General features: G+C 41.3%; 2 protein-coding genes and 1 pseudogene across 2 annotated transcripts in view; 1 reads left to right on the top strand and 2 right to left on the bottom strand.

Annotated features, from left to right (window-relative positions):
* SOGA3 (SOGA family member 3) overlaps window positions 1-1,197 on the bottom strand; it is a 46,848-nt gene extending 45,651 nt beyond the window's left edge. Inside the window, exon 1 of the mRNA XM_018052942.1 lies at window positions 400-1,197. The gene's annotated coding sequence lies outside the window, so the exon portion shown is untranslated. The remainder of the gene's footprint in view (window positions 1-399) is intronic.
* Window positions 4,970-5,816, bottom strand: LOC106502461 (annotated as a pseudogene).
* The window catches only part of C9H6orf58 (chromosome 9 C6orf58 homolog), a 114,670-nt gene continuing 106,837 nt past the window's right edge, over window positions 15,379-23,211 (top strand). Inside the window, exons 1-3 of the mRNA XM_018053509.1 lie at window positions 15,379-15,412; window positions 19,555-19,797; window positions 21,605-21,691. Coding sequence (XP_017908998.1) covers window positions 15,379-15,412; window positions 19,555-19,797; window positions 21,605-21,691 — 364 coding nt within the window. The remainder of the gene's footprint in view (window positions 15,413-19,554; window positions 19,798-21,604; window positions 21,692-23,211) is intronic.

Raw genomic sequence — 23,211 nt, 5'->3', positions numbered from 1 at the left:
CCTGGTCTAGCTATTTGGCAGGTCACACTAAGGCGGATCACCCAGATAAGTTATACTGCCAACGCAACCTTATTTTTATTTTGAATTAGGCATAACCACTCCGAAGCTGAAAGCCAACAGAGAAGGCTTAATTCACCCCCATATAGTTCTAACCCAGGTTAGGAAGTTCGAGTTCCAGGAACTCGACTCCCACAATCAAAGGTACCTGGCTGCTGTCACGTGGTTCTCACAAAGTGACAAGATGCTGTCTCTCTTGGAGGCTTCCCTTACGAAAATCGCCAAGCAAGCACCTCAGCAACGGCCTAGACCAACAATTTTACTCTCAAGCTTTATCTGCCCACTGACCCATCCAACCCCATATCTCATCCCCATCCCTTTAGAAAATCCAGAACTGCTCACTTCTTAGCAGAGGCGATGCTTTTTGAAGTCAATCGACAGCTCTTTCCTTCTGATCTTCTGGGGACTTCAGGATTTATTACTGTGTCTTCAGGAGACGAGGAAAGTTTCACTTCGCCGTGTTGTATATGCGACCGACTGGCTGAGCACTTTCACTCTGGGCCGGTTCGCACCAGTTCCACACCCACTCGCTTTCTCCAAACAATGGCGTGAACGCGGAGACTCAGCGGCCGGGAGAGCGAATGACTCCTTCGGCGTCAGCGGCCGTGCTGGAGCTGCGGCTCGGAGCCGGCGAACCCGCGAGGTACCACGCCGTGCCAGACGCTCCCCGGGAAGTGCACTGATATTCATGAGCTGACCTCACCGGCCTGGGCAGGGGAGGAGGCGGGATTGCAAGGGAGGACAGGGCAGAAGTAACCAAAGAGAGGCTATTTTCAAAAGGGAAGAGAAGGCGGAGGGGCGGGTGGCAAGCAGACAAAAAAGGGCCGGAGCCACGCCCGAGATGGAAGACCCGGCGCGGCGCTCAGAGGTCCCGCTGCACTCGCATACCCCTTCCTTGGCAGAAGCTTCCAAAGCCACTCGGAATCGGATGCCCTGGTTTTCCGCAGAGCTTTGTTCTGGGCCGGATCAATCGCCATCAATTATTTACTTGAGCCCTGGTCTCGGGGAGGCGGATTCCAAGAGCCTTCCGGGTGTGATCCGCATCTCTCGATGCAGCTGCGCGGCGCTGGCGGGCGGCAGCTGGGAGGTCTCTTTGTTCCCTCACTTTAATTCTCGGTTGAGCTCTCCACGCGGTGCACCCTCCCCACCCCCAGCCCGGGCGGAGTCTTCAGACGTCGTCTCCACGAGGAGATAATGGTCACGAGATACGTCGTCCCGCAGACAAAGGGTTCTTGTTACGCCTCGACTCATTTAGTACAAACCGAATAAAAACCGGTTTGCAGCGATCCCTTACAGACGGGTTTGCCTTCGCTCCATTTTCTTCTTTCCTTTATTAAGTTCCAGGGTCCACTGTGAACACAAGGAACCGTGGTCCATAATCTTCATAGTAGTGCATGTGGGTAACAAGAATCATCAAGAGTGTATTTACTATAAGATACGAGTTTAAAGGAGCCGGGGGAGGGACTTCTGAATATATGTCTTGACGATGCACAATAACAGTATTTAAAAATAAGACTGGAAAATTATCTTTTTCCTTCCTTTTTTTGTTTGTTTTGGTGGGGTGAAGTGGGTGGAGGGAAGTAGGAAGTTCTCTTTCTTACCCTTAGGAATTCCTTGGTGAACTTGAAGATGAGAATGAAAATAAGCGCTGCTTTACAAAGAGTATTTTTATTTTAAATTTCTCTAACATTAATATTCTGGTTTTGCATGTAAAAGAGGATCGATATCTGGAAATAATAATTTTTATATTGACATGAATTTTAGTGTAACATTTTGTTTTCCAAGTGTAACACCTTGCATTAAAAACGAAATAACACATTTTAGGACTGGTTTGCATACAAGCAGTATCATTACAGTGAAACATAAAGATGCTCAAGCCCTGGTGATTAGTATCTCCAGCAATATATAAGACAAATATAGCATCAGCACAAAATCTGTTTATCCCCCCTCCAAAATAGATCAATGCCTGGTTTATGCTCGGCACTGTCCAAGGTGCTGGGTATGCAAAGAAAAATCAAGAAATAGTTATTGTTTGGGTAGGCTCAAGCATGTTGATGAGAAATGGGATGATTTCCATATAATCCTTTAAATACCTCTGGAAGGTGGAAATGGGGTGTCTATGATATCTACCATGAATAGTTCAGACTTTGGCTAACATACCAAAAATAAAGGGAAAACAGCAAGGTAAAATGTAATCACAATTTATTTGGAATTTGCTTGATTTCCTTAAGAAATACCAAGATTGATTTAAAATGGATAAAAACATTTTTCAGATTAATCTTTACAAATCAAATAATGATATTATAAACATAGGCTGTGGACACAAAATCTACCTCATCCTGCTTCTTTAAGAATTTGTACTCTGTTTAGGTATCTATCTTTCAGTTCTTCCTTAGTCGATATTATTTATTTCAATACAATTAGTAACTTTAAAAACATCTATTAAAAATCAAGAATTGATTATCATGCATCTTAAATCAAACAGCCAATGTGCTTAAACATGTCATTTTATAATATAGTATTATGCAATTCAGGGTTTAAAGCTAATAATAAAAATTAAGTGCAAGCAGTATTTAAGATGCTTCTTTACTGATGTAAATGTGCCATAAAAGGAACTTTTGAATTGGAAATTTATCTGGCTTGCTATTTTATTTGCTAGTGACAGAGAAAAGCTGATGTTTTCAGATCCATCCTCTGTTTTTGGAGAATAATTTAGCTTGGATATGTGCCATTGTCTTGATCACTACTGACATATGTATGCTGTAAAAAAACATGTTATCTGAATTACATTTCAGATAATAGTTTATAAATCATAGACTCTTCGGGTTGTAAACATCATGATTTATCTTTTTAATCTCTAAGCAGGTTACAAACCACATTATACTTTGGTTTAGCCTAATTTCAGCCATCTCAATAAGGTCTGTTCTACAATCTCCTGGACCAAGTGAACACATGTTATAACTTAACATGAGGACCCAAAACTGATGGTTAATTCATATACTGGATAAGGCTGCTACTTGTGAATGGCAGAAATTGCTACTCTACCACAGGTATTTTATTTACTCTTGTTTTTTGCTGTTGTGTAAGTTTGCAATTGTGTATTGCATCCCAAACTTCTGTTTACTACTTCTGTAAATGTTCATGAGTATCAACTCTTGATAATTCAATGTCTAGCCACTCATTATAGCCAAAATATTATCAAGCATCTGATTTTAATACCATTTCATTTTCACTCATAATCTTAGTGAAGATTTTTAACAAGTCTACTAGTTATTACATAAATTCGATATACATTTAAGATTCTATACACATTTAAATTCTATACACATTCCATATACATAAATTTAATTAAGTTATTAAATTTTCCCTAATCTTACTAGTTTAATAGCTCAGAATTGTCAATTTTTATATATCAGTGCTTTAAGAATTTTTTATCTTCCTACCCTAAATCCTCCTTCATCCCTGGTGGCTCAGATGGTAAAGTGTCTGCCTGCAATGTGGGAGACCCAGGTTCGATCCCTAGACTGGGAAGATCCCCTAGAGAAGGAAATGGCAACCCACTCCAGTACTCTTGCCTGGAAAATTCCATGGATAGAGGAGCCTTGTAGGCTACAGTCCATGGGGTCACAAAGAGTTGGACACGACTGAGTGACTTCACTTCACTTCAGTGTGAGTATAGTAGACATCCTAAAGTAATTTAGGATAGAGTCTATGGGGTCGCACAGAGTCAGACACGACTGAAGTGACTTAGCTGCTGCTAAGTCGTGTCCGACTCTGTGCGACCCCATAGACGGCTCTCCAGGCAAGAGTACTGGAGTGGGTTGCCATTTCCTTCTCCAATGCATGAAAGTGAAAAGTGAAAGTGAAGTCGCTCAGTCGGGTCTGACCCTCAGTGACCCCATGGACTGCAGCCTTCCAGGTTCCTCTGTCCAGGGGTTTTCCAGGCAAGAGTACTGGAGTGGGGTGCCATTGCCTTCTCCAGCAACCCATACTTAAAGCTCAACATTCAGAAAACTAAGATTATGGCATCTGGTCCCATCACTTCATGGGAAATACATGGGGAAACAGTGGAAACAGTGTCAGACTTTATTTTTGGGGGCTCCAAAATCACTGCAGATGGTGATTGCAGCCATGAAATTAAAAGACGCTTACTCCTTGGAAGGAAAGTTATGACCAACCTAGAGAGCATATTAAAAAGCAGAGATATTACTTTGCCAACAAAGGTCCATCTGGTCGAGGCTATGGTTTTTCCAGTGGTCATGTATGGATGTGAGAGTTGGACTGTGAAGAAAGTTGAGCGCCAAAGAATTGATGCCTTTGAACTGTGGTGCTGGAGAAGACTTAAGAGTCCCTTGGACTGCAAAGAGATCCAACCAGTCCATTCTAAAGCAGATCAGTCCTGGGTGTTCATTGGAAGGACTGATGCTGAGGCTGAAACTCCAATACTTCGGCTACCTCATTCAAAGAGCTGACTCATTGGAAAAGACCCTGATGCTGGGAGGGATTGGGGGCAGGAGGAGAAGGGGACGACAGAGGATGAGATAGCTAGATGGCATCACTGACTCTATGCACATGAGTTTGGGTGAACTCCGGGAGTTGGTGATGGACAGGGAGGCCTGGCGTGCTGTGATTCATGGGGTCACAAGGAGTCAGACACGACTAAGGGACTGAACTGAACTGAGCTGAACCCATACTTCACTGTGAAACCTTAGAACAGCTTTTTCTATATTCTATTTGTAAATATTTTCTCCAGACTGTCTTTTGCCCTCTGATTTTGTGGTGTTTTGCACAAAATTCTTAATTAATATGTGGATATATTTTTCTTATTCTTTCTTTCTTTTTTTTTTTTTAAAGAAACTTCATTTTCTGTCAACCTATTTCCATTTTGAGTTTGTGGAAGAACAACTTAAGACTACTCCAGGGTTGTTCCTACCTATTCAGTGGTCTGAGCAGTTGGAGCTGCAGACCAGTCTTCATTGACAGGCTTGAGTGGGGAACAGCTGAATAGACACAGAAAGCACCCACACACCTTCAGACCAGCCCATCACCTTAGCTTAGGAAGCAGTGAACTTTGGAGCTAGAGCAGTCCAGTCACCTGGAAATTCCTCCCTGGTCACAGCCTTCTCAGCTGCCTCCTGCTTTCCTTTGTCAGTCTCTTCAGGATTTTTGTAGAAGCAGAAATCAGATATGACCTTCAATGGGTGTTCACAGGAGATGGTGCCACGCAGGTGCAGAACTTCCCCTACCCCAGACCCACTGAGTGAGCTCCCTTGTTGCACAGAATGGTGATGTCCACACAGCACAGGGGAGAGTCTGTGTTACACAGAGCAATGCTAAACGAGTTCATGTAAGAGGCTTCTGTATGAGGCCAGTGGCCAGCCCTGGGATCAGTAACCACCAGAAGTCTTGGCCCCCGGAAGGCTGCCTGGATCTGGTTAGTGGAGTTCCCAGAAGTAAAGCGGCCAGCAATAGGAGTGGCTCCAGTGGCGGCAGTGGGCTCCAGCACAGCCGACTGGCCGGGACTCCTGGAGACCGTGACACTGACATCAGTTGGGTTTTCAATGGCACCAATGACGCGCTGCCAACAGCAGCTTCTCCCAGGTTCTCGTCATGCTTATGATGTACGTGCCGTGAGCTTTCCTTTGGCAGATGTACCATTCCATCTGGAAGTCAAGGTTGGGGCCACCTAAGTGGGTTCCTGCAGCAAGGCATTTGAGGGCATCCTTCTTCATTTGCAGGACATCAAGGACTTCGGACATTGTGAAAGTTTCCCTTTAATTTATGATGGGAATCCAGAACAATGCTGTATGAGCTCCTGCCTTGGTGGTACGGAAAGCACATATGCATTTTTCAATAATTATAGCTGTTAGACTTTGGCTTCAGAGAAGGTGATGGCACCCCACTCCAGTACTCTTGCCTGGAAAATCCCATGGACAGAGGAGCCTGGTAGGCTGCAGTCCATGGGGTCGCTATGAGTTGCACATGACTGAGCGACTTCACTTTCACTTTTCACTTTCATGCATTGGAGGAGGAAATGGCAACCCACTCTAGTATTCTTGCCTGGAGAATCCCAGGGACAGAGGAGCCTGGTGGGCTGCTGTCTATGGGGTCGCACAGAGTCGGACACGACTGAAGCTACTTAGCAGCAGCAGCAGCAGACTTGGGCTTAGAAAGGTCTTCCCATTACAAAGTTATAGTATGTTTTCATGCATAGTTTTAATTCAATATAATTTTTAGAAATTTAAAAATTAGCTGCTTTGAATAAATCTGGAAATTATTTTTATGAACGATGTGCCATAGTAATTTAAGTGTGGTTTCAGCAAGTAACCAGTTATCCTTTCTCCACTGGCTTAAAATCAATAGCAGTAGTTGTTCTTTGTCTTACTGAGATGATTATAATTATAAATAATATCTTTGGATTGCTGATGAGGATGCTTCAGTTGTGTCCGACTCTTTGTGACCCCATGGACTGTAGCCCACCAGGCTCCTCTGTCCCTGGGATTCTTAAGGCAAGAATACTAGAGTGAGTTGCCATTCCCTTCTCCAGGGAATCTTCCTAACCTGGGGATCGGACCCTCATCTCTGGTGTCTCCTGAATTGTAGGTGGATTCTTTACCCAGTCAGCCACCTAGAAAGCCAGTACAACTTTTCAAGTATTTATATTATTTAAAAATTTAATCCTAAAAATAGGTAGGTACTGTTATTATCTCCATTTTATACATTAGGTTATCAAAGTTCAGTGAGAGTAAATAATTTTCCCAAAGTGACAATTTAGTGTCAGACTCAGACTTGAACCAAGCCATGCTAGCTTCAGAGCGCATGCGCTTAATAATCATACTGTCTTTTTTAATAGTATTCCATATTCCAATAATAATGGTGTCTTTTCTGCATTACTCACTCTTTTCATTGATCTATTCCTGTGCTGACATATGCTACTTTAATTATAAAAAATTCATAGACCACATTGACATCTGATAGGGCATGTCCCCTTTTATTCATTTAAATCTTCTCTTTTTCCTTATGTCCTTTTTTCTCTCATGTGAACTTTAGTTTTTATCATGCTTTCCGGAAATCCTGCACTGATTATCTAACTTTATACATCTACTTGGGGAAATTCACATCTTTGTAATATTAGAATATTTTTGCATGGGAATGTAATCTACCCATTGATTTGAATTATTTTAAATGTTCCTTGACAATGTTTCTTTTGTGTTGTGGTTATAATCTTGCATTTGTGTTTTGGCCTTATTTTCAGGTATTCCAAAATATTTGTTTCAATCATAAGCAGTATATCTCAACTATATTTTCAATTATTTGTTGCTATGTATGAAAACTATAATTAGTTGATTTTTGTCTCTGCCATGTAGCTGAATGATATTGTAAACATCAATTATTTTTCATACACTATTTTTCTTTTTTTTATAGAAATGAAGAATATGAAAGCCTTTTGAATTTCTTTTAGAAATGAAGAATACAAAATTGTTACACAAGTGAAAAAACATTCCTTGAAACTATCCATTACAGTCACTACATTTTATGGATTTTGAGCTAGACTATGTGTGCGAACCAAGTTTCTTCAGTTGAATGATTTTTCCTTGGCTGGTTTTTTTTTTTTTGCTTTTTCTTTTTTATTTCACGTGACAAAGTGAAAATAGCATTGTGCAGTGACTTCTTTCACTGTGTTTTATCAACTTCAGCACTTTTAAGTGGCGAAAACTTCATACTATGAGTGTCACTGAGGATCTGAGACAACCTAAAGAGTATTATGTTTAAAGAACACACACACACATCACATTAACATATACCTGTGAAATGTGAAAAAAAGGTTAGCAAAAAACAAGCTAGTGTCAGCCATTCTATATGAAATCCCCCATTTTGACCAAAATCATCTTGCCAAGAATGGACAGAACTAGCATAAAAGCAGACATTAGAAGTTTAAAAAACAAGCTACCTTTACAGAATGTTTCAAACTTGATAGCATTTCCATACATTCTTTCTTTTAATCTTTATCACAAAGGGATAGTGCTTTAAATCAGAAATGTGAAAAAGGAAATTAAAGTAACATGCACTGCCTCATAAAAGGGAAATCACACATCATGATTGACAGCAATTGTTCAGAATATGTGGAAATAGTACTGTCGCCTGATGTAAAGTCTCCAAACTAAAATTAGGGGACAAGCATTTGACTAATTCTTTCAGCATTTAATGTATTCCTATTTGGGATGCAATACACACACACACACACACATTCAAAAAAGGAAGTTTTCTGGACTTTTGGGAAAACTCTCCTACCCTTCCACACTCCTCTTCCAAAAGCATTTTACAATAACATCAGATTTTTTTATAGTATGAGTAATTTGTATATTTTCTAATTTTTTAACAATATTTAGTGTTTATAAAGTTTAAAGGAAATTAAATAAGATGAAGTTCCTGCTCTCATGTTTATGTTCCATAGTATAACTAATGGATACTTTTGAGAAAATATAAACCTAAGCAAAAATCCGAGTGCTGATTTTATGTAGGTGTTAAGGAAACTTACCAGAAGGTAATTTAGTCAGGAAAAATCTCATGAAAGGATAAAATTCAAGCTGGCCTTGAAAAAAATTACAGGTCTGACCCATTTATTGAATCCCCCTGGTTGACAGTGATCTATTTCTGCCTTAATTCTGTGTCGTTCTTTCCTTTTATTTGCATTGGACGTTCATCGAACTTTTAAAGAACAGGGGCCGTGTCTTGTTCACAGTTACATTTCCGCTGTTTCTGTACCATTCACTATTCTTTGCTCACAAATGATTATTTAGCCATAAAAATATGCACATTTGTATTATATTGCTTTATTATCACAAATGCATGTAATATTCTTCTCATATAGATTGTTTGGGATATGTGGGGCCACATCTTACTTGTTTTAGATCCTTCCCAGATTTTAGAACAGGGTTTTGCAAATTATAAGTACTTCATAAATATTCTCAATTGAATGGGGATATTGCAAAAGAGAAGGGGGATTTAAGCAAAGGAAATGAAAGCTACAGCCTAAGGCAAGGAGAGGCTTCCTCAATGGCTCAGTGGGTAAAGAACCGCCTGCAATGAAGGAGACACAGGAGACCTGTGTTGGATCCCTGGGTGAGAGATCCCCTGGAGAAGGGAATGGCAATCCACTCCAGTATTCTTGCCTGGAAAATCCATTAGACAGAGGAGCCTGGCGGACTATAGTCCATGGGGTCATGAAGAGTTTGAAATGAAAGATGTAGAATCTTTCTGTTAACGAGTAGTCGGGTATCTTCAGTAGTTTTCCAGTTCAGTTCAGTTCAGTTCAGTCGCTCAGTCATGTCTGACTCTTTGCGACCCCTTGAATCGCAGCACGCCAGGCTTCCCTGTCCATCACCAACTCCTGGAGTTCACTCAAACTCACGTCCATCAAGTCAGTGATGCCATCCAGGCATCTCATCCTCTGTCGCCCCCTTCTCCTCCTGCCCCCAATCCCTCCCAGCATCAGAGTCTTTTCCAATGAGTCAACTCTTCGCCTGAGGTGGCCAAAGTACTGGAGTTTCAGCTTTAGCGTCATTCCTTCCAAAGAAATCCCAGGGCTGATCTTCAGAATGGACTGGCTGGATCTCCTTGCAGTCCAAGGGACTCTCAAGACCAGTTAATAATAACTCCGACTTTCTGGTTAGTTAATTCAAAATTCTTCACTCCTTTCTTTCTCCCTGCACACCTCCTTAAGCATTCAGGTAGTCTTATCAGCTGTGAATACAAAATAATTTCCAAATAGATTCATTTCTCACTACTTTCACTGCTACTACCACAGTCCAAGGGCTTTCCTGGTGGCTCAGATGGTAAAGAATTCACCTGCAATGCAGGAGACCAGGGTTCCATCCCTGGGTCAGGAAGAGCCCCTGGAGAAGGGAATGGCAACCCACTCCAGTATTCTTGCGAGGAGAATCCCATGGACGGAGGAGCCTGGTGGGCTACAGCCCATAGCATTGACGAGAGTCAGACACGACTGAGTGACTAACACACAGTCCAAAGGAAAATGACCACTTCCCTGAGAGGATCGCCCTGCGCCTGCTCTTCCTCTCTCTCCTATGTAGCAATGTCTGCATGGAGACTAGAGTGATCGTTTCAAGCCAGAACACACTGCTCTTCTGCTCAACCCGTAAAGCAGCTTGCCAGCTCTCCCAGGGCACAGCCCCGGCTTCGCGTATGGTTCAAGGAGGCTCCCTTACTGTCTCCACCTTGCTGTACCCTTATACCCTGGTCTGGCTTTTTCCTCGAATGCTTCCTGCACACTAGGGATTTTTGAAACACTGGTTCCCTTCTGCTAAGAACTCTCTGCCCTAAGATTGCCGTTTGCCTCACACACCTCCACACCTCCTCTCGTCGTTTCTCAAACGTCACCTACTTCAACTGTCATAGTATTCTGATTTCTTTATACAAGTCAATAATTTCTACCCTCCTTACCATACTTTTTTGCACCTTCATAGCACTTATCTCCACTTAACATACTCCACATAAATTGAATTTTACCTGTCTGCTTCCCCACTTTCGAATCTCCAAGACGGTAGAGCTTTCTTTCGTTTTTTTTCACTTCTCTAGCTCTAGGACCCAGGACAAAAGATCTTTGTAAGCACTCAAAAATGTTTTTACTTTTTGAATAGATTAAAAAAAAACATGTAAGTAAATAAGTATTCATGAAGATTTCAGATGTCAAAACAGTTTTGCTTTGATCGAAAAAGCAGCAGAGACATACTAAGGATACTTGCAGAAGAGAGTAGAGAGAGGTTGCCCATGGTCAGAAAGGATAAATCCAAGGAAGACAAAGAGAGTAAAACACAGATTTGTCTAATCCAATCTGAGATCATTGGAATCCGGTTTAGGAAAATAGTTAAGTTTTTGCTCAGTCACCCAGTCATGTCCAGCTCTCTGCGAACCTGTGGACTGCAGCATGCCAGGCCTCCCTGTCCCTTATCATCTCTCGAAGTTGGCTCAAGTTCATGTCCATTGCATCGGTGATGCCATCCAACCATCTCATCCTCTGATGCCCTCTTCTCCTTCTGCCTTCAATCTTTCCCAGCATCAGGGACTTTTCAGAGGAGTTGGCTCTTTGCATCGGGAAAACCAGTTACAGAAATGGAGGAAAAGTAATAAATTCCAAAGGGACAAATGTGAATTGGCTGAATTAACGACCGTGGGTGGAGAGAAGTGACATTTCACAGATATTCTAAATAATACTTTGATCTTAGAGAGCTGGAAACTGTTGGGCCACTTTCAACAAGAAAGAAGGTGGGAAGGTTTGGAAGAGATGACACTGCTATTATGGGGGAAGAGTAATGATTTATTGAGATTTTTTTAAAAAATCATTCTGTTCCCATAATGCTCTTCATTGCAATGATGTAGAGGATGAATGAAAATGAACTTTTTTATAGTCATAAAAGACTATAAAGCATGTTTTTATTTTTTATGTTTTATACTGCCCCTCCACACATCAGACAGCTGTATTTGACCTGCATACTAACCAGGAGAGGAGTGATTCTCTACTTCTCCAGGTTAATTTAGAGTGTGTTCCTAAAAGAGCCATGGAACAATAGAGGGGTCGCCAGATTCTCCATGTCCCTATCCCCCAGACTCTTAGGATTCTGCTTTCATAGGCAGCACATAGCATAACAGAACCCAAGATTCTACATGTCTCTACTGAGACAGAGAAAGCAGGAGAAAAAGGGAGAGCAAGAGAGAAAGAGAGGTCAAGATCTACGCTGGTTTATTGCCTTGAGATTCTGCACTAGAACTGTGCTATCTTCTGCTGTTTCCTTTAGTCTTGAGTTTCTGAGAATATAAGTACTGGGAAACATATGCTTATCCCATTACTTTTAAAGAGTAGAGTCAGGACCTGAATAAAGTTATGCCACTTACTTACCATCCAAAAAATAATGAACTGCCCAGCAGGAGAATGTTTAGGAAGGCTGAGCCATCCAGATTTTTAGAACTGAAGTGATGGCTGTAAGAACTAACAGCCATTTATAAAGTGCTTAGCATTTCTCAGGAGGCACTTCCTTTCAAGGTTCAGCTTACTTCTAATGAGTCACAAGCTTGAAACTCTTTCCCCTTATTTTGTCTTTTGCTGTCTTTGTGCTGTTTCCTCTTTTGGTATTATTAAATACGAAGGGAGGTAGACTTGAAGGGATTATGGGGTAGAGACTTAAATTGCTTGGCTATATTTTTGAATGAACAGAATGAGTGAGTCCCTGGATTAGTAAGAATTCTTTTGGTTAAAGTGATGATAACCCAAGTCAAACTAGCTGGGGCGAAAAAAGAGTATTTATTGGAGGGACATCCTGTTGCCAAATGTGAGAAAACAACTGGACTCATCGACCCTTGGGACGTGGTCCCTGCAGGACTCTCTCGGCCTCTTATCTCTGTGTCTCTGCTTTTTCAATGGCAGTTTTTCCTACTTCAGGCCAGCTCCCGCCCTTCTTCTCCGGTACTTGCATCCCACATTGTGATCCTCCCACTTCAGGGAAGCCCTGGCTGGCTTTCCCAATTCTATTTTGAAAAAAGCACAGAGAAGGATTTGGAGTCACTGCTTTTAGGTCACAGGCTCACCCTTGGTGTATTCTGCCAAGGCCAGGAGGCCATGTCGTGGAGTCCTACATGAGCAAGGAGCCTTCTGCTTATCTCAGATGAGGAAACTGAGGCGCAAGGAGGCTAGCTGACTGGTCCCAGATCATTCAACTAATAGCAATACTCTTTGATCACTATCTATATGCGTTATTAATAAATATTAATTCAAATTGGACCTGCAATCATTAAAAAGCCATCTGGAACAAGCCTGAAACAGAGGGCAGTAAAAACAAGATGGTAGATGGTATTCGAACTGTGGTGCTGGAGAAGACTCTTGAGAGTCCCTTGGACAGCAAGGAGATCAAACCAGTCAATCCTAAAGGACATCAACCCTGAATATTCATTGGAAAGACTGATGCTGAAGCCGAAGCTCCAATACTTTGGCCACCTGATGCGAAGGGCCCACTCATTGGAAAAGACCCTGAAGCTGGGAAAGATTGAAGGCAGAAGAGGGCAACAGAGGATAAGATGATTGGATGGCATCACCAATTCAGTGGAAATGAAGTTGGGCAAACTCTGGGAGATGGTGAGGGACAGGGAGGCCTGGAGGGCTGCAGTACAAGGGGGGCGGGGGGCGAGGTGGGGTGGGGGTGGGGTGGTCACAAGAAGATATTCAGTAGATTATATAGCACCATCTAGTGGTCATCTAGAGAATTTAATTTTATTCACATTTCACTGTGATATTAATAACTGAGGAAGTTTTGTCTATTTTTAATGAGGTATCATAAGCCAGAAACATAGATTTACATTCAGAAATCTGTGTATTTTATGGGCCCAGTCAGAAAACAGTGCACATCTAAAGGGTCATTTCAACTAATATTTACTAGACCAGTTTCTTAGTGCTGATGTTGACAATAACTTTGAATTGAAAAAAAGAAAAAAGAAAACCTGGAATAAATACTCTTGCGGAAAATAGCCATTTATTCTCAAATGCAATATAAAATGAGCCAGACTTCAAGGTTTGCAGGAGACAGTCTTGTTTCTGGGAAACAAATTGTTGCTACTATGAATTAAGTAAAAGGTATATACAAGTCCTAGGGGCCTTTTATCCCGAAAGGACAGGACGGAATAGGCGCTGCTCTACAGTTTGCTTTGAGAAGAGGAAAGAGGGAGCCTCACGCAGGGGACAGAGCTGGTTGGACAGCGTGATCCTGAATGCTAAACTCACCAGACGACCACGAGATGGCGCTTTATAACCTATTGAATACCGTCTTGTTCAACAGACCCGTGACTCTTTGTGACCACTCTAGTGCCACCAACTATTTTGATACAATCAGTCACGCTGCTTTCTTTTATAAACGTGGAACTTACAACAGGATGATTCTAGCATTCATTATTTCTACATACTACAGTTCAATTTCTAGGAAAGGGAAAGCTTATACAAAAACACTGACCTCGACTATTATAAGATTATATTTAATTCAGCATCGGTTGATAATTTTTTAAATATAAACTTAAACTTCTATTACAGAAATGATATTTCACGGTGCAGGTAATCAATAAATTTGTTCCTGGAGCACTAGATGTGTAAGAAGAGATTTTAGGATATCTTTAGAGAATTCACCACAGGATATCTTTAGAGAATTCACCATACCATGCTCTATACCACTGGAATCAGGCTAATATTTATGGCCCTCCAGTTACTTGATGAGGTCATTCAGATCTTGATATGAAGACTTGACGCACATCTGCGTCTCCATTCCTCCCCTGCAGAAAGGCCTATTTCTATTTTTGATGCAACATGTGATTTGGGGCAAATCAATGTCTCTGGACTGGACCTCAGTTTCTTAAGCCAATAAAATCAGTGTTTTGGATTATATGACTTTTTCATGTTTCTTCCTGTTCTAAAATTTAAAACTCATTCATCTCAAGTATTTATATTTATGTCTTACTATTCATATCTTACTATCATGATCCACTGGCTCCTGGGAGGGGAAATGAGGCAGATATCCTACCTGTCAATTCAAGATTGTTAGAAAACTAAATCCTAGCCCAAAAATGTTTTATTTTTCTCTTCTGTAGACCTTATAATTTATAGCCCCCTGGTGGTTAAATGTTAAAATAGACACCCCTCTTTCCTTTCAGAAGATTTTAGTGTCTGTGTTCGCTGCACAAGAGGAAAAGAAAAGAAATCCTGAGAAAACAGCTCACCTGAACATGATATTTTCTTCTCTTCAGGAAACTAGATTTCATGATAGGTGGAAATATTCTGAAGGAGGAAGCAGACAGAACAGGCTTCATCTTAAAAGCAGGGCTCCATCTTGGGCTGGACAGTGGACTTTGAGCTATATGCCCAGTATCTATGGAAACGACATACCAACTAGAAAACCAGACCCCCCAGAAGGAAGAGCCCCAGGGCTCGTACCAAGACTCTCCATCACCTAAAAGAATATCCTAAGTGTCTGTGTAACTGAATAAAATCATAAATTCTATTATGCTTATTGGGGTATGACCACAGGCCTATTGATAATTGTCCACTGTTAACTACCTAGGCTTAAGGCATACGAATCATGGGTTAACTTAGATTGTATCTTTCTTTTCCTTTGTTCAGACTAGTTTCAGGTAATTTGGGGAGGTGGGTTTGGGTACCTACACTTAGGGTATATAAGCTTTTGACAAAAACTGATCAGGATCTTTGGCTAAGAGGAGACTCTGCCTTGGGCCGCCTGTGTAATAAACTGCACTCCACCATCGGCACCCGGAATGCCTGACTACAACAATTCTATCCTTGCCTCAGGTAAAAACAGACCTGTTACTCCAGCTTGTTCAGTCAGTTCAGTTCAGAGCTGTGACACGCCGAGGGCTTTAATGTCCATCACTCCAAATCTTTGTTGTGACGAGATAGAACCAAGGCAGGACCGGATGCCATGATCTTAGTTTTCTGAACGTTGAGGTTTAAGCCAACTTTTCCACTCTCCTCTTTCACTTTCATCAAGAGACTCTTTAGTTCTTCTTCGCTTTCTGCCATAAGGGTGGTGTCATCTGCATATCTGAGGTTATTGATATGTCTCCTGGCAACCTTGATTCCAGCTTATGTTTCATCCAGCCTGGCATTTTGTATGATGTACTCATATATCATAAGCAGTGTGACAATATACAGTATAATGACAATAAAAGTATGAATCCACCTTTATGCAAAGATGAGTTGCATTGAATTCTGAGTTACTGTAGTTATCTCAAGGCAAAAGACAGTGAAGCTGGAGAAAGACTTAAGTTCAAGGGGAAAGGGGGAGGAGGCTGCCATTCCAAGGATGAGTCTTAAAGAGTTAAACCTTTCCTCCATGACTGGATGACTGTGACCTTGGGGACTGTACCCACATGTATTTCAGGTCAAGTCAAATACCTGGAAGCCACCTTTCAGTTTCCTCTTTCCATTCACCTGCCATGCACGACAGCAAGAAATAATATTGTTTAATATTGTTTCTTACAGAGAAGACCACAAAGAGTCTTGAGAAAATTTCTTCCATGACGCAAGCAGGTTGTAGGCAGTCGTGTTACTAGAGGAGGGAGCCAAAACTCCTTCTGGTCCCTTTGCTCCTGTTCCTTTATGAAAAGCAGGGTGACAATATACAGCCTTGATGCACTCCTCTTCCTATTTGGAACCAGTCTGTTGTTCCATGTCCAGTTCTAACTGTTGCTTCCTGACCTGCATATAGGTTTCTCAAGAGACAGGTCAGGTGGTCTGGTATTCCCATCTCTTTCAGAATTTTCCACAGTTTATTCTGATCCACACAGTCAAAGGCTTTGGCATAGTCAATAAAGCAGAAATAGATGTTTTTCTGGAACTCTCTTGCTTTTTCCACGATCCAGCGGATGTTGGCAATTTGATCTCTGGTTCCTCTGCCTTTTTGAAAACCAGCTTGAACATCTGAGAGTTCACGATTCCTGTATTGCTGAAGCCTGGCTTGGAGAATTTTGAGCATTACTTTACTAGCGTGTGAGATGAGTGCAATTGTGTGGTAGTTTGAGCATTCTTTTCCATTGCCTTTCTTTGAAAATGAAAACTGACCTTTTCCAGTCCTGTGGCCAGTGCTGAGTTTTCCAAATTGGCTGGCATATTGAGTGCAGCACTTTCACAGAATCATCTTTCAGGATTTGAAACAGCTCAACTGGAATTCCATCACTTCCAATAGCTTTGTTCGTACTGATGTTTTCTAAGGCCCACTTGACTTCACATTCCAAGATGTCTGGCTCTAGATTAGTGATCACACCATCGTGATTATCTGGGTCGTGAAGATCTGTTTTGTACAGTACTTCCGTGTATTCTTGCCACCTCTTCTTCATATCTTCTGCTTCTGTTAGGTCCAGACCATTTCTGTCCTTTATTGAGCCCATCTTTGCATGAAATGTTCCCTTGGTATCTCTAATTTTCTTGAAGAGATCTCTAGTCTTTCCCACTCTGTTCTTTTCCTCTATTCCTTTGCGTTGATCGCTGAGGAAGGCTTTCTTATCTCTTCTTGCTATTCTTTGAGACTTTGCATTCAGATGCTTATATCTTTTCTTTTCTCCTTTGCTTTTCGCTTCTCTTCTTTTCACAGCTATTTGTAAGGCCTCCCCAGACAGCCATTTTGCTTTTTTGCATTTCTCCATGGGGATGGTCTTGATCCCTGTCTCCTGTACAATGTCATGAACCTCAGTCCATAGTTCATCAGGCACCCTATCTATCAGATCTAGGCCCTTAAATCTATTTCTCACTTCCACTGTATAATCATTAAGGGATGTCATACCTGAATGGTCTAGTGGTTTTCCCTACTTTCTTCAATTTGAGTCTGAATTTGGCAATAAGGAGTTCATGATCTGAGTCACAATCAGCTCCCGGTCTTGTTTTTGTTGACTGTATAGAGCTTCTCCATCTTTGGCTGCAAAGAATATAATCAGTCTGATTTCGGTGTTGACCATCTGGTGATGTCCATGTGTAGAGTCTTCTCTTGTGTTGTTGGAAGAGGGTGTTTGCTATGACCAGTGCATTCTCTTGGCAAAACTCTATTAGTCTTTGCCCTGCTTCATTCTGTACTCCAAGGCCAAATTTGCCTGTTACTCCAGGTGTTTCTTGACTTCCTACTTTTGAATTCCAGTCCCCTATAATGAAACGGACATCGTTTTTGGGTGTTAGTTCTAAAAGGTCTTGGAGGTCTTCATAGAACTGTTCAACTTCAGCTTCTTCAGCATTACTGGTTGGGGCATAGACTTTTACTGTGATATTGAGTGGTTTGCCTTGGAGACGAACAGAGATCATTCTGTCATTTTTGAGACTGCATCCAAGTACTGCATTTCAGACTCTTTTGTTGACCATGGCTACTCCATTTCTTCTAAGGGATTCATGCCCACAGTAGTAGATATAATGGTCATCTGAGTTAAATTCACCCATTCCAGTCCATTTTAGTTCGCTGATTCCTAGAATGTCGACGTTCACTCTTGCCATCTCCTGTTTGACCACTTCCAATTTGCCTTGATTCATGGACCTGACATTCTAGGTTCCTAGGCTGCGTGGACACAGGAGGGCCTAGAGGAGCTACTCTACATTCAAGGTCAGGAGGGGTGGCAGTGAGGAGATACCCCTAGTCCAAGGTAAGGAGCAGCAGCTGTGCTTTGCTGGAGCAGCCGTGAAGAGATACCCCACGTCCAAGGTAAGAGAAACCTAAGTAAGATGGTAGGTGTTGCAAGAGGGCATCAGAGGGCAGACACACTGAAACCATAATCACAGAAAACTAGTCAATCTAATCACACTAGGACCACAGCCTTATCTAACTCAATGAAAGTAAGCCATGCCTGTGGGGCAACCCAAGAATGGGCGGGTCATGGTGGAGAGGTCTGACAGAATATGGTCCCCTGGAGAAGGGAATGGCAAACCACTTCAGTGTTCTTGCCTTGAGAACCCCATGAACAGTATGAAAAGGCAAAATGATAGGATACTGAAAGAGGAACTCCCCAGGTCATTAGGTGCCCAGTATGCTACTGGAGCTCAGTGGAGAAATAACTCCAGAAAGAATGAAGGGATGGAGCCAAAGCAAAAACAATACCCAGTTGTGGGTTGACTGGTGATAGAAGCAAGGTAAGATTAGAAAGTGTGTAAACATGGGGAAAGGGCAAGAATGCAAGGCAAGAGGGCTATCGACTGAAAAATACGGTCACAACCTGCAAGTAGAGAGTTATTTTCTTTGGTGGGAATTTTGAGCACTCTGAACCCAGGAGACAGTATCTCAGTAGATCTGAGAAAATTTCTTCTATGACGCAAGCAGGGTGTGGGCAGGAGTGCTCCTGGAGGAGGGGGCCAAAACTCCTTCTGGCCCCTTCTGGCCCTTTAAGAAGCAGCATTTCTTGTTCCTTTATGAGAAGCCCTAATCTCTGCATATGGGAATAGCATGGCAACAAACTGCTGTTCTTAGGACACTGGGAGAAGGTAAGATTAGAATCTGTGTAAGCATGGGAAAAGGGCAAGAATGCAAGGCAGGAGGGCTAACCCCACCCAGGGATTGAACCCACATCTCCTGGGGCTCTTGCACTGCAGGCGGATTCTTTACCATTGAGCCACAGGGGAAGCCCATATTTGTATGTGTATTTATAAATTGTGCTATGTAATATTGCTGATTATTTATTTCATGCAAGTTTAACGCCCCCCGCTCTTCTCCCCTCTCTCTTCTAGTGTCCATTAGTTTGTTCTGTATATCTGAGGAAGCAGCCTATTTTCCTTGGTAAGACTTTCCTACCATCTCAAGGGAATGAACAAAGGTGATACGCTCTGATACGAGGAAATACCATGACGTCTTCCTGCACTTTCCAACAAAAGCCCTGCCATAATCTCAGACCCCAGCTCCAGCATGCTGTCTCTTCTTGCTCCTTGGGCCTGTGTGCTCGCTGGTTGCATCTTTGTTTCTTCAGCAGAAGTTTTCAATCTCTCAGATCAGTATCCCCCACTGTGGAATGAGAGTCCTGGTCAGTTCAGTGACTACAGTATGGAGAATGGAAAGTACATTATTGATCCCTGGGTATACCCTAAGAGAATGGGCATGTACAAAATCCTCCTGAACAAGACAGCCAGTTATTTTGAAAAATTCGCACCAGATAATGAACAAAATTTTTTATGGGGATTACCTTTGCAGCATAGCTGGCAGTTTATAACAGGTAAGAATGATTTGTTTTTACTCATATGATTTTTTCCAATCTAACCATGTGGTAATCAGGAAATGGAACTCTGTATAAACCAAGTTTTGAAAATCAATTTCTCTCTTTTTCCTCTTTTCCCCTCATAACCATTAGTTTTCTACTTTTTCTCCTCCATAAATCTTTCTGGGTTGCCTGCTTTGATTTGAAACCGCAGTGGAGCATAGAGCGTAGTTGCCAAACACAAAAAGACTTCATTTCCAACATATGGGCATTCTACTTAAACTCCTACTAGATGCCAGATTCTATTCTAAGCCCTGTGATGAACAAAACAGTCAAGAAGATATGCATTAAAACAGATGATATCAATTACTTTGAATTTCTTGAAGTTCTAACTATGATTACCTATACATGCAGATGGAGAGAGGCAAGAAAGAGCCTTGTTCATGAGGATGTTTCTCTGCAAAAGATCATTCTTTTCAAAAATAAAGTACATACTAGTGTTTAGTAGGCAGATTTGTTTGGGCCAAAGATTCCTGAATTATAAGATGTTTGGCTGACAGAAAGTCTTATGAAAGAGAGTGGTGTCTCTTTCACTCCATACTATAACACTACTGATAAGGAAATTTGTTCTGTTCTGATGAAAAATATATAAATATAGGGAGAAGATTATAGTTTATCTGAGATCTAAGGAGGAGTCACACGGTGGAGCTACTGAAGTTGGCTGTTCACCCACCTTTGTCAGGTGATGTCTTGAGACTCAAACCAGTTCTTTATCAGGCTTTTCCCAGAGTCAAAAAGATGGAGATCTAAGAGAAATCATTAGCACTATGGGAGGCATGCCAGTCTCAGGGGCCTGGGGGCCAGTAGTAGATGAAGGCTGAATGGGCTGGTAGATTAATGTTTTTCTTATTCTTTCATTACACTTACATATTATGATCACGACTGACTAAACTTACCTAATAATGGGCTTATATGTCTCCAGCGTTTCTAAAAGCAGCTATGGGGTGGGAGTGTTTCGGACAGTTTCCTAGCCATCCAAGAGCTTACAATTAAAATAGAAAAGATATCAGAAAGGAAACAATAAGCAATAAATAACAACTCTTGGTTAAAAGTTTAAGTGCAAAACAAAGGGACACGGTGGAGTCAGATGGAGTAATCAGAAAAAAAAATGGATCTGAATTGAAATTTGAAATGTGAATGAATTTCATTGGGGAAAAAAGAAATGAAATCTACTAGGGAATAAAAGTATGAACAAAACAGTGGTTCTCAGGAGTGGCTGCACATTGAAAACAGCTACCTAATTTTCAAAAATATCAATTTAGGTCCACCAGCACAAATTCAACTCTTATCTCAATAGTATGGAAAAATAAGGTAAAGGACAATAGCATGGCACAAGTGTATGTGATTGGGTGCAGTGTGTGTGTGTGTGTGTGTGTGTGTGTGTGTGTGTGTGTGTGTGCCTTGCAGTCTGAGGAGCAATCAGGAAAGTTCACACTTCTCATATTCATGCAGGTGAATAGCATTAGCAAGTTCTTTAATGATCATTGTTCAATAACAATCAGATTAGGAAAAGGAATAAATACAAAAGCAAATACTATTCAAAACAGATAATTCTAAAGTGGAATGTTGTTGTGATGTTAGATGAAGGAAAAGAAATTGGTCCTGAGATGGGAAATGAAGGTAAAGAGTGATAGGAAGAGAAACACAAGCCATGAGAAGATAAATGTTTGTGCTTGTTTGCAAACAAAATGAATTAGGCAAGGGATGATTATAACAAGTTTCAAAATGTGCATAGTAAATAACCTGTGTATCCTCTCTCTTCTAGGCAGATTGGTTGATCCCACCCGAAAGACAGACTGTGGCTATGAATCTGGAGATCGTTTGTGCATCTCTGTAGACAGTTGGTGGGCTGGTATGTTCATTTAATAGCAAAATAGGTTAATAACCTTCCCCCAAAGAAAATATTCAAGTTAAAATCTTAGGGACGGACACAAAACAAAAACAGCACTATTGCTCCGTAAAAATGAATCCACTTCATCATGTATCTCGTGGCCTTTATGTCACATTCTAGGATTTAATGGCCACAATTTCAATAACGATTCCTTAGGACAGATTTTACCCAGGGACTGAAACAAGGGACTGCAAAGGACAATGGGTTTTGAATGACCAGCACTGGTGATAGATGGAGGTCCCACCAATCAGAGAAGTCTCCAGAACCAGGAAGGATGAAAAAGGGGAGAACACGAAAATAATACTTTTTTCTTTCTTCATTTTGCTCAGACCAAATATATTTAACTAGAAAACTTGTAAAAATGTCAGAGATTAATGCATCACAAATCATTCTATCAGTTAGTTATGTAAGGCTTCTGTCAGATATTTAATAGTCAAATAATCAGAAGGTATTTTCTAATTCTTTAATTTTACCTTGTGTGTTAGTGGTGAAATTAATTTACACACAATTTCTTTGCGATATTTCCCACTAATTAGAAACAAAGTCACAGTTAATTTCACTTTCTTAGAGTGACATGCTGGAGAAGGAAATGGCAACCCACTCCAGCGTTCTTGCCTCGGAGAATCCCAAGGGACGGAGGAGCCTGGTGGGCCGCCGTCTATGGGGTCGCACAGAGTCGGACACGACTGAAGCGACTTAGCAGCAGCATCAGCAGAGTGACATGCATCGTATACATCTTTACTTGTTTTTCTTGTATGATCCTAATTGAGTCTTTCCAAAGACTCAGAAATTGTCATGGCCACACATCTAGAATTTAGGCTTCCTTTTTCTCACATAGACTCCAATAGTTTGGAACATCAGCCTGCTACCCTGGGGCGGAGGACTGCATTCAAAATGCATGTCTATGATGAAAAGTGTTCTGCATCACCAGTGGTAATCAGTACAACAAGTTTTACAGTCAACTATATCGGTATGTCTAAATTGGTTGGTATAGGTTCTATTTAGAGAGCAATTTAAAAATCTTAATTGTGTTAATTTAGTTATCCAAAGATTTGTTGCCAACACTTAGCCAACATTTTTGCTTCAAAGACTTAATGTGAGACAAGCCCTTCACAATGTCATGGTTGTACATTAAACATAAAATACAGAATATCCACACTATAAGCATATGAAGATAATGTAGAAAAAAGTCACATTTCATGGTAAAACCTCAGAAGTGTATCATTCTACGCACAAGTAGGTATCTTTCTTCCATTTTTACATAATGCTTTGAAAAAATGAATGATACCAAATTCATTAAAATTACTTTTTGTGTGTTAAAATGTTGTAGACAACTATTTGCTTCCCTGATGGCTCAGTGGATAAAGAGTGTGTCTGCAGTGCAAGAGACAGCAGGAAGCATGGGTTTGATCCCTGGGTTAGGAAGATCCTCTGGAGAAGGCAATGGATTCTTGCCTGGGAAATCCCACAGACAGAGGAGC

The sequence above is a fragment of the Capra hircus genome, chromosome 9 (genome assembly GCF_001704415.2).
Source record: "Capra hircus breed San Clemente chromosome 9, ASM170441v1, whole genome shotgun sequence".
In the NCBI taxonomy this organism is placed as follows: domain Eukaryota; kingdom Metazoa; phylum Chordata; class Mammalia; order Artiodactyla; family Bovidae; genus Capra; species Capra hircus.
Note: the sequence above shows the minus strand (reverse complement) of the source record. Positions and strands in the feature narration are given on the sequence as shown.